Genomic DNA, 12,493 nt, shown 5'->3' on the forward strand with positions numbered 1-12,493 from the left:
TCACTTGCACACTCTTGGGGCAACTCCTCAATCTTCCCATTTTTCGCAAATGTTGGGTAAAGCTATATACATTCCTTGCCCCTTTAAACTGATTTAGGGGCACTCATTGCTTGTCTGCACCCATGACAGAGGGGGGGAGGTCATGGGATCCCCTGGAAAAGTTGGGAGCAAGTCCATGGTCTACTGCCATGAGAAGCCAAAGTGTATCATAATAGACAGAATATGAATAAAATGGAACATATTTGAGGGAGAAATTACCTATTAGCCTGGCTGCATGTAAAGAGGGGGAAGGAGTCTCCAAGTTCAGAGAGCCACAAAAAGGGGAAAGAGCCCCCATAATATTAAAGAAGGGTCCATGACAGAAAAAAGAGGGACCCAAACAAAGAAGGGGGGCGCTTTTAAAGCTGGCAATTAATACTGGCAGCATTTAGGCTTTGCCATAGTCCCCATGTCTAAAGATGAGAGAGCACATAAAGAGCCCCTAGCCGAAGGTTGCGGCAAAACGCAATATAGTAGTATTTAATGTGACTCTGAGGGGCAGAGAGAACACCGGAGAAGGTGTTATGGCTCAAGGGTTGAGTGAAGAGGCTGCAGGAGGACACTAGTAAAAGTGTCGGATCTACCAAGCAAGACAGAGGGTCAACCGGAGAGAGTGACAGTCAGACCTTGTGCAAATTCCAGTGAGTGTGAGAATCCCAGGAGAGGCAGAGAGAGCACAGTGAGCAAGTTTTATAGACTAAGGGATAAGGCTTCCGCAAAGGAGGGGTGATTACCTGTGCTGGAGTGAGGAATGAGATGTACATATTTATTTTGGTGTCATTTGCAAATCAAGTATCATGCTGGAGAGAAGAGGAGTGTAACTAAAGAGTTTATTTTTTATAGAGATAGTCTGGTGCCCAAATCATTGTGACATCTGTTTGCACTGAACCCTAAATTACCAGACCGTTGCCCCCACACCTTCAATAGACATTGCTGAAAACCTGCATATGCAGGGACCCTCTGGTCATTTATACTTATGCCAGAGCGCTTGCCAGGGCAGAGAAAAGTGCGATTGAGGAAGTGCATCCATATAAGAAGAATATGAATATACAAAACGCAGCATATGAGCAGCTATGTGTTAAACCCATTTTTTCCAACAGAAATGTTTATCTCACAATTTACCCTGAATTGACATATTGATGTAGCCAAATCAGATTTCAGGCCATATTTATATAAATGTTTTACATTTCAAGCTGCCAGTGTCTCACATTACACTATGATTCAGTGCCCCCACATTGTACCAGTAGGAAATATCACCACATTAAACTAGTAGCCAGTGTAATTTCCATTGTACCAGCAGCCAGGGTGCCATAGTTTACTAGCAAAGTCCCACATTGTATCATAGCCAGCACAAGATAGCCCTATTTGCAGAGAAGGCCAAACTGCATTCTCCATTGTAGTTTCCACTATATAAGATTCTTCTGTCCTTTTATTTAAACTTCAGATCAGGCTGCACAAACACTGATTTTACTCTCACTGTAGAAGTCAGCCGTACCTGACCCAGCCTGTATGTGGAGAGGCAGACTGAATATATGGTAATAAAAAATAATCTATAAATGTATTAATGAAATCATGACTGCACCTATACATCCAGGAGAAGAGCGACATCCTTGCATGTAATAAATCACTGCCTAGAGTGATACTGGCACAAACAACTTCTTACTTGGAAAGACGGAGCTTTATATTGTTCAAATCACAAGTAGCACAGCAGACTTTTGTCAGGATGACACCTGGTGAACCTCGCTCTAGCTAGACACAGTTCACCTGCGTGGTAACTGGCCAACTAGCTGGCAATGGTCGCCATGTCAACAAGAACAGACAGTCTTTTATCCTCTACCCAAGTACTATAAAGCAATCAAAGAATACAACAAACCAATTACACCCATGTGGTGTACCTGTGTGTGTGCTGAATGGGAGTGCAAGAAGGAAATTAACGCTGTCTGTAGCCTCTTCCTGCAGTTTCCTTGGGTATTTACATATCCCATATCCCTATACAGGAGAGGTGTGGCAAATAATATAAATAGCTGCTGCTGATGAAATCAGCCTCTTTGGCACACTAGAATAGTTTAAGGGTGGATAAAATGAAGTAAAGTAAATTGAGCTTTGTGATCTTGTATGTACATGGAGAAGGCTAAGACCTATTGGAAGCCAAAAAACAGAATGTGGGAAGAAATAACTGCAAATTATGCCAGCATTCCAACAGATTCAGTAATTATATGCTCTTCTTTTTTCACAGTCTTTTTTGGATCGTTTCACTAGAGCTTTACAATATGAATATTCCTCCAAAGGGATATTTATACAAAGCTTGACGCCGTTTTTTGTGGTCACAAAAATGGTAGCATATGCTGATGTCTTTACCAAAAAGTCCTTGTTGGTTCCACTTGCTAATGAGTATGCACGTAGTGCAGTCCGAACTATAGGGCGATCGCTGAGGACAACTGGACACTGGTCTCACAACATCCAGGTAAATATTGTAAATGAGAAGGATTAAAATGATAAAAATATGAGGTACTAGAGGGGTATAAGAAGCAGCTATTAACTAGAGACTGAGGTATAGTTGGTTGTAATTGGTCCCAAATGTCAAGTGCAAGTGCATATGAAAAGCCGCATATGCTCATCTGTTTTGTTTGTAAAATACGTATTTGTGAAGTTTCTATTCTGTTCTCATCTTCCTACTCTACCTCCTGTCCTCTTGATTCCATTCCCTCACAAATTGGTAGCTCCCTGTCTCCTGTGCTCATTCCCCCTCTAACTAAGATCTGTAATCTATCTCTTTCTACTTGTATTTTTCCATCACTATTCAAGCATGCAGTGATTACTCCCATTTTAAAAAAACAAAATTCTGACCCTAACTCTCTCGCAAATTACCGCTCCATTTCCCAGCTCCCATGCCCCTCCAAGCTTCTCGAGAGAATTGCCTACATTCGCCTCACACATTTCTTACAGCAAACAACCTATTGGATCCTCTTCAGTAAGGCTTTCGCTCTTAACACTCCACAGAGACTGCGCTGACCAAGGTTGTCAATGATTTGATCACAGCAAAAAGTAATAACTATTACTCTCTTCTAAATCTTCTGGATCTCTCTGCTGCATTTGACAATGTTGACTACTCTCTCCTCATACAAACGCTACAATCCCTAGATCTTGAAGGTACTGTCCTATCCGGGTTCTCATCCTACCTATCTATTCGCTCTTTCAGTGTTAATTTCTCTGGATCCACCTCTGCTCCGCTTCCTTTATCAGTTGGAGTACCACAAGGCTCAGTCCTAGGTCCTCTGCTATTCTCTATCTACACCACTTCTCTTGGAAAACTAATAAGCTCCTTTGGATTTCAGTATTATCTCTATGCGGATGATACACAAATCTATCTATCCTCTCCTGATCTTTCACCATCTGTGTTGTCTCGCGTTACTGACTGTCTTTCTGCCATTTCATCTTGGATGTCTTCTCGCCAACTCAAACTCAATCTTTCAAAAACTGAATTAATAATATTCCCACCCAAAAACAGAAGCTTCCTGCCTGACATTTCTATTTCTGTTGATAACATGACCATAAATCCCACCCCGCAAGCTCGTTGCCTAGGTGTAATCCTTGATTCACAACTGTCATTTATTTCCCACATGATCTCTATATCTAAATCATGTTACATACACCTAAAGAACATTTCCAGAATATGCACATATCTCACACAAGACACCGCAAAAACTTTAATTCATGCACTCATCATCTCCCGCATCAACTATTGCAATTCCCTCTTTACTGGTCTTCCCAAAGTCAGACTTGAACACCTACAATCTATTTTGCACGCAGCGGCTAGATTGATTTTCCTTGCAAACCGTTCTTCCTCTGCTGAGCCACTCTGTCAGTCTCTACATTGGTTGCCTGTATTTCAACAAATCCAATATAAAATTCTTCTACTAACATACAAGGCCGTCAAGAAAATTGCACCAACATACATTTTCTCACTTGTCTCAAAATATCTTCCAACTCGACACCTCCGTTCTGCACAAGATCTACGTCTCTCTTCCACTCTCATCACATCCTCCCATTCTCGGTTATAGGACATTTTTCAGGCTGCACCCACCTTGTGGAATTCCCTCCCTCGCACAGTAAGACTTTCCTCTAGTCTTCAAACCTTCAAGCGTTCTCTGAAAACCCACCTCTTCAGGCAAGCTTATGATATTCCTCAACCATCATCTTAATCTCCCTAGATTACCCTATTACCACCCTCTACACAGCTAACACAAGACAAGAACCCTCTGACCAACATTGCCACACACACAGCCCACTCAATACTTTTACCTTTGCATTCTAGCTGGTCCATTGTGCAATATGATGTAGCACAAGCCCTTGTGTTTCAAACTCTCATTGTCCCATAGATTGTAAGCTTGCGAGCAGGGTTCTCTTACCTCTGTCTGTATGTATTACCTAGTATTGTCTTATTAATGTTTGTTCCCAATTGTAAAGCGCTACGAAATTTGCTGGCGCTATATAAATAAGTGTTGATGATGATCAACTAAACTTTAAAAACCTCTCTAAAATATCTTAAACGGCACACAAAAGCATAATGTGTGTACATACAAAAAGGAAAGCACCTATGAACGTAAGCAGAATATTCGCTAACAACCAATCACAAGAGGTTCACTATTGCTGGTGACTGTCATCTTCATCATCAACTTTTTGCATCTGCCGTTGAACACCCCAAATATTACAGCTTGAACAGGTGTATATGCTTCTGTGTGCATGCCTGCCTTTGTTCACAATTGTGCGTACATTTGAGTGAGGCTATTTTTCTAGATATGCACAGAGCGATATTACACATTACGCTATACAAACTGCCATATTACTCACTATGCATCAGGTCCTAAGTGTCCAGTGGTGCAAATAGGGCAAAAAAAAAAATGTTGTTTTTTTTACAGCTGGAAGCCTATGTACTCAGAATGTATATAGGGAAGCTCATTTATGTGCATATGTGTCCAGCCACAAACAGTAGTATTTGCACCACTTAATGTACTTCAGGCAGAACAAGAATGTCCCATGATAGTGTAGAGATACATAGCAACCAATCAGATTCTAGTTGTTGTTTTGTAGAATGCACTAAACATATGATAGCTAGAATTTAATTGGTTGCTATAGGCAACATCTCCACTTTTTCAAACCTGAAGTTTAGCAAGTGTACCCCATAGAGTGCATATGCAAGTGGCTTGACAGTGTTAGCAGCAAATGTTAAAACTTCCTTACCCTACTTGTATACAATATAATATTATGAAGTGTCATATACAAGTAATCGAGATAAAAAGGGTAGCCTAGGTTACCAAGTAGTAGTGTACCTTTTAGAAAGATGGAACAGAGCCTCCACCTGAATCTTATAGACTTGGAATTAGTACTCCAGAATTTGTGCACTTAAGGGTCAATTCAGGGATTTCCCCCTACCCACTATTTTCCAACTAATTAGGTAAGCCACTGTAACTAATTAACCAGGATTATTTATTTAATTATGACAAAAGCACTTTAGCATCAATTATATACAAGCATATACATATAGCAGTATCTCACTGTCTCAGGAAATCACTTAAGTCAACAAATATCAAAACACTGGCTACAGTACCCCACTATACCTGATGGTATCATATAAGTGTCTGTTGTTACATAAAGTAAAGTAATATACCACTCTCCCCATATTTTCACTTAGATCAGGGTTTCCCAAACCCAGTCCTCAGGGCTCCCTAACAGTGCAGGTTTTCTGGCTCACATGTGACATAATTGGGACCACCTGTGGATCTGTTACAATGTGTCAGTCAGTAATGAATACATCTGTGCTCCATCAAGGAGATATGGAAAACCTGCACTGTTAGGGAGCCCAAAGGACTGGGTTTGGGAAACCCTGCGTCTTAGATAATTAAACAATTATACCTCGCATTCCAGAAACATTTCCTGTGACAGTCACCTATTATTACCTAGTCGTTATAATTAGAATGGGCTGTGCTATGATCAGTCACCACTACATAAATTTATTCTTCTATATATATATATATGAAATGTATTGAACCATATCCATTCTTAACGATTAAATAATAACTCTTCTTGCCATACTTTACATATATTCAGAAAGAGTCTTAACATTAAGAAGATTAGTAACCGTTTTGGGCAAAAACATAACCTAGAGAAAGCTTACCAGGGAAACACGGGTTGGTGATAGTGCTGTGTATGCAAATAACTATTGAAATTTTATGATTTAGTTTAGAGGAATACCTTTTTAGATAGCTATCCAACCTATTATTTTCCAACTCTGAGTCAGATTTTGAAAGGTAGCTAGCAATTCACCCCCGTCACTGCAATTAATTTATTTGGCTGGATTTTATAACCGGCAAGCAGATTCATATGTTCGAGACTGAATGCTAGATACCAGGAATAATAATTATTTGATATATGGAGATATCTTTCTCCGATGGACAATATATATAGATTAAGTAGAAATTTGTAATGGAAAAAAATATATGACAATTTAAAATCAGAAATTTACATGGAAATAGCTATCTTGAATACTTATTGGAGCACTATATTAAGTAACCTACTAGGTATTCCAGTTTAGAAAGTGGGAACATGAATTCATAAACACCACCTTCTATAAAACTAATAGATTAATCTCCATACACAGCATTTTTTCTTTATTTATTTTTTTTATATTTTATTTTTATTAGTGCCAACATCTCGTTGTCTTCCAGTACATGATCCTTTTCTTCCATGGAATTAGACAACATCTGTCAAGACACTGAAATATATGTATTTATAGATTTTTTTTAAATAGATTGATACTCTTTGGCTGGGTATTTTTACCATAAAATCATTTATTTGACCTGTAAACAGCTGTAGGTTAACGCCCTGATTCAAGTCTTTAAGATGATGAAATTATATACTGGGACTTAGACCATCCAGGACTTCCCTGTTTCAGTCCACCATTGACATAAGCGTTCCCGATTTATTTTTCGCAGAACGAACTGTTGGATTTTCCATGTTCCTGCTCAGTCAATGGACATTAAGGCAGCCATTTTGTCGTAGGCCAGCCATCATGAAAACGCATCGATTCAGATTGAACTAGTGACATCTTTGTGCCTCAAATGTAACCAGTTCCTCATAAATTGATAAGCTGCATTCTCATGAACGACTAGTCCACAACATGATTGCCGGTTTACAGTGTAGATTATTACGATTGATTTGGCATAATTTGTTCGATCACGCTGTGAAGAGGTGTTCGGATACAAATACCAACGAGTTATTTTTCTTTGGCTCCTGGTACAGTTGTAAGGAGCCTTTGTAGGCAATTTCACAAATACAGAAGACTAACATACAACAAGGTTTTTGACCTACTTGAAAAGTGCAACGTAAAAACACATTACAAAGACGATGAACATTACAGGACAGCTTAAAACTGCCATTCCTTTTGGATGGCCCAGAGTGTGTCGGCGCTCCTTCTCAAATGCCTTCATCAGCCTTAAGGGTCATGTTTACCACATCGGTGTTACCCTGGTTCCCCATAACAGATGGGATGCTAAGAAAGACTTCATCTTTCACACCGTACATTCCCTTGACCATCGTAGAGACTGGATGAACGCGTCTGAGGTTCTTCAGGGTATCTCGGCGAGATCCGCCACAGAGAGTCCGATGGCCCAGGAAGTGTAGCCCTTCAGCTTGATGACTTCATAAGCACTGTCCACGACCTGCTTGTGGACATCTTTCCACTTCTCCTTATCGGCATCTGTTCCCATGTCAGGATTCACGGTCTTCAGAGACACTCCGGCCACATTAACCCCGCTCCACACAGGCACGCTGGAGTCTCCGTGTTCACCGATGACCCACCCATGACAGCTCAGGGGGTGAAGGCCCAACTTCTCCCCCATCATTTGGCGGAAGCGAGCAGAGTCCAGGTTGCAGCCGCTGCCAATGACGCAGTGTTTGGGGAAGCCACTGATTTTCCAGGCTACATAGGTCAAAATATCAACAGGGTTAGAGACTACCAGCAGTATGCAGTTAGGACTGTACTTTACAATATTGGAAATGATAAATTTTAAGATGTTGACGTTGCGTTGCACCAGATTCAGACGGCTCTCTCCTCCTTGCTGACGGGCACCAGCTGTCACAACCACCAGATTGGAATTAGCAGTGACACTGTAATCTTTCCCGGAGACGATCTTTGGGGTACGCAGGAAGAGGCTGCCATGTTGGAGGTCCATCATTTCACCCTTCAGTTTGTCTTCAATCACATCAACCAGAGCAAGCTCATCAGCCAGATCCTTTTAAAGAACATTGATGGCACAGGCCATGCCAACGGCACCGACGCCAACGATGGTGACCTTACTTTGAGAGTAGGCTGGCTCGCTCACCACATTTTTGATCAGCTTCTCTTTTGTGCTTGCCCTTTTGCTCTGTCAGTCTGATGCCCGGTGCCCTATTCTCCGATGCTGCAATCCGCCCATACACAGCAGTTTTTAATCACTTTATTGCATTTTTCTTTTTCTTTTTTTTTTAATAATATTTTATTTAATACTAAAAGTTACCTTTTATCTAAAGTTGTGGTTCAATGTATATAGGAAATATATTCAATATGTAAACCACATAGTGCACCATCAGATCCAGCTCTTTCTTTTTCTTTCTTGACTTAGTATATATTAACTGGATGGTAGCATTTCAAAACTCAAAAAATATGAGAAGTAAGGATTCCTATAGGGAAGCTAGATAATGGAGAGACAAAAGCTTTAATGAGTATTTGTGGTTCTAGGAATTAACTAGTGCGACAATAACCCCAACAAACACTAAGTATTTATGGGCAGTCTTTCACCATTTCCCTTATCACATTATCTTTACTGACTATTTTAATGATGTTCATGTTTTTACATAGAAGTACCAAGGGTTACATTCACAAGAGAATATTGTCTTGACAATTATTAATAAATGTGGACGTAGCATGTTCCATATCGAATACAATTACAACAAAATGCAAATACCAATTAAATTAAATACAAACATACATTTCCCCCTTTACAAATCAAATGGGAATCTTCATTCCTGCAGTCGTCCAAATGGAAATGTCAATTAAGTAATGTAAACAGTCAGCCGTAAAGTGATTATAATATAGCTGCTAATAATTTAAGCTGGAGCGGTCAATACATAATCTGCTGATGAAAACATGCTAGACAGCGCGGCTGATAGTATATCATCATTGTGTATCGTTGCACCAACCCACCAGCACCTGCAAGAGATACGCATCCTAAAAAGCGCATCTGCTTATAAGTCCACGTCTAATTGTGTTGCAATTATGTGAACGGTCCCTTACTGTACTAACCCTGTTCTTGGTTGCTCCTGCCCTTGCCCACCTCTGCTCCACCTCTCCAGGCGTACATACACAAGTTTAGTGTTCATGAACAGTACAGATAAAAGTATAGTATACAAAACATTGTATGTCCAACTCTAAATTAGCACCAAAAAAAACCCAACAACTGGTTGGTAACATGAAGAAGAGGTGAGGAAAAGTTTGAGAGATGAAAATGTTGTGTAGTTAAGCAGTATGAATATTTTTTCTGGCTTTTAAGTTACAGCTAATTATTGGCGGTGCTGTATGCACAGTTGTCTGCTGGCGGAGGTTTCCCCTGGTAACCAGGAGAAGCTGTTAATAAGCACAGGGCAACTGTAGCGACTGATATTTATTAGTAACTATAGCAAAAATTGAGGTTATATTATAGAAAAAGCATTTCAGGCATAAGGAATTTTGGGGGGACTTTTTTCCTTTTAGAAAAAATATGTGGTTAAACTATGTAAAGAAATAGTTGAAATTAAATTATCGGAAGGAAAAAAGCAGCAATGCATGTAACTAAGGATTATTCTCTACCCCCAGATGGCTATGGGATACTGGATACCAGAATGTCTTTGGATGTCTCTGTGGTCTTATTTTGGTAACAAGTTTCGAGCCGAATTCTTATCCAGAAGGAAACACCACTGAGAAAAGTACATCTGCTTTCCAGCAGTTGTGTAATTCTCTAATAACATATTGACATACAATACCTTTGTCACGTTCTTTGCTGAGACAGTGTTATGTGTACAAAAATAATCAATTATTCTGATGTATAATGCATGGCATAAATACTCAAAACTATACATTATAAACATATTACAAGTTTACAAAGTATTCTGTGTTACTTATTTAGGTACATCCATGGTCTTAATGAAACATAACAAAAGTGTCTTGTGATATATACAGGTATTCAACTTCATTGCCTGCAGCATCATAAAGTAAATAATAAAATAACTGCAGCATAATGGTATTATTTACAGGAGAAATAATAATTAATAGTGTTATATCAATGTCATTATTATACGATTTGTTCTTACATATAACAACGTGTCTGCATGTCTTCTTTAACCACTTGCTGATGGCTAGTCTTTTTTTATAACTCTTGGAAGGCAGTGCTTTGTCCTGGCAGGACTTTGATAAATAGCAGCTGTGCAGGGTGTCTACTCACCCTGCTGCTGGAACAACGCCAACACTGACAGCCTCTCATATTGATAGGTGCATATATTTATTTACTGCTGTTTATTTATAGAATGGCAATAAATTATGCATACTTACCAACCTTGGCCTTCTGGAGATCCCGGAGTCGAGGTGGGATGTGAGGAAAGAGAGGTACTGGGGCGGCGAGAATTGCGTCATTGTGGCCTGTGACAAAACAGCACTTTTGCGTCATTGCATTGTGAGGACAGGGCCAAAATTACGCAAATCACCTACCGCGTAGCGAGACATGGAATATAGCCTACTCTCCCGTTTATATACATTATTTGTGACAGTGCTTTGTCTTGGCATGACTTCAAAAATAGCAGCTGTACAGGGTGTCTACTCACCCTGCTACTGGAACCACGCTGACATTAACCTACCTGGAATTCAGGAGTCTCCCTGACATTCCGAGAGAGTTGGAAAGTATGATATTATGCAGTGCTGTACATGAAAAATAAAATCATTCACTGTAGCTTACACTCAAAGTTCTCTGCCAAACGGACATATACACACACAAGGGTCCATTTCTTTGGTCAGTAGCCATTTACTACCAGTATGATTTTGGAATGTGGGAGTTAACTGGGTTACCCAGAGGACATCCATGCAAACACAGGTAGAACATACAAACTCTACACAGGGCTAAACTGAGGCATAGTGAAACAAGGCTGGTATGAAGTGATTTGTAAACTTTCACAGATGTCACTACACTGAATTTGGCCATTAGTGGTCCCAGCCCTAACACTCTTCCCTGATGAACGAACTGACTGCTGTCAACCCAGCTCTATCCAATCCTGGAAATGAGAATTGCAAATTCAGTATGGAATGACCAACCAAAAGCGGAATTCGAAGATTGCTGGAGCTTAGCATGTCTGGAATAAGGTCTGCTCTGCTGCAAAGCTAGACTTGCTCAAATGTCAGTGATTTAATTAGGGATGAGCGGACTCGGATTCTGGCAATCCGAACCCCCCGAACAGTGCGGTTCCGAGCCCGATCCGAGCACTGTTCGGGTATTCCCGCCGATGGCCAAACTGAAAACGAGGCTGAACGTCAGGATCCCGCCGTCGGATCTTGCGAGATCCGGATTCTTTATATTCCCCGCTTGCTGCCGCCATCTTCACTCGGGCATTGATCAGGGAAGAGGGAGGGTGTGTTAGGTGGTCCTCTGTCCTGCTCTTTCTCGTGCTGTGCTGTGCTGTGCTGTGCTGTGTCCTGCTCAGTCCAGTGGTGCTCTGTCATGTGCTCTGTCCTGCTGAGTTCAGTGGTGCTGAGTCCTGTGCTGTGTCCTGCTCAGTCCAGTGGTGCTGTGTCCTGTGCTCTATCCTGCTGAGTCCAGTGGTGCTGTGTCCTGTGCAATCTCAAACTACGTTCACTGTTCCTGCTGTACCAAAAAATAGATACTTCTGCAATCTCAAACTACGTTCACTATTCCTGCTGTACCAAAAAATAGGTACTTCTGCAATCTCAAACTACGTTCACTGTTCCTGCAGTATTAAAAAATAGGTACTGCAAACTCAAACTACTTTCACTGTTCCTGCTGTACCAAAAAATAGGTTCTGCAATCTCAAACCACGTTCACTGTTCCTGCTGTACCAAAAAATAGGTACTGCAATCTCAAACTATGTTCACTGTTCCTGCAGTACAAAAAAATAGGTACTGCAATCTCAAACTACGTTCACTGTTCCTGCAGTACAAAAAAATAGGTACTGCAATCTCAAACTACGTTCACTGTTCCTGCAGTAATAAAAAATAGGTACTGCAATCTCAAACTATGTTCACTGTTCCTGCTGTACCAAAAATTAGGTACTGCAATCTCAAACTACGTTCACTGTTCCTGCAGTATTAAAAAATAGGTACTGCAATCTCAAACTACGTTCACTGTTCCTGCAGTATTAAAAAATAGGTACTGCAATC

The 12,493-nt window shown here is 40.5% G+C and overlaps 2 protein-coding genes across 3 annotated transcripts in view; one reads left to right on the plus strand and one right to left on the minus strand.

Annotated features, from left to right (window-relative positions):
* The window catches only part of LOC142104311 (inactive hydroxysteroid dehydrogenase-like protein 1), a 46,861-nt gene extending 36,642 nt beyond the window's left edge, over positions 1 to 10,219 (plus strand). For both annotated transcript variants that reach the window (XM_075188904.1, XM_075188903.1), the window contains exons 4-5: positions 2,276 to 2,503; positions 9,929 to 10,219. In XM_075188904.1, coding sequence (XP_075045005.1) covers positions 2,276 to 2,503; positions 9,929 to 10,033 — 333 coding nt within the window. In that variant the 3' untranslated portion in view covers positions 10,034 to 10,219. The remainder of the gene's footprint in view (positions 1 to 2,275; positions 2,504 to 9,928) is intronic.
* Positions 7,357 to 8,503, minus strand: LOC142104310 (L-lactate dehydrogenase A chain-like). The gene is given in 3 exon segments (XM_075188901.1): positions 7,357 to 7,521; positions 7,524 to 7,673; positions 7,676 to 8,503. Coding segments are annotated over 3 exon segments (807 nt in total). The 5' UTR covers positions 8,274 to 8,503; the 3' UTR covers positions 7,357 to 7,462.
* Positions 10,220 to 12,493: the final 2,274 nt, after the last annotated feature.

This window comes from Mixophyes fleayi, chromosome 10, assembly GCF_038048845.1.
Source record: "Mixophyes fleayi isolate aMixFle1 chromosome 10, aMixFle1.hap1, whole genome shotgun sequence".
Lineage (NCBI taxonomy): Eukaryota > Metazoa > Chordata > Amphibia > Anura > Limnodynastidae > Mixophyes > Mixophyes fleayi.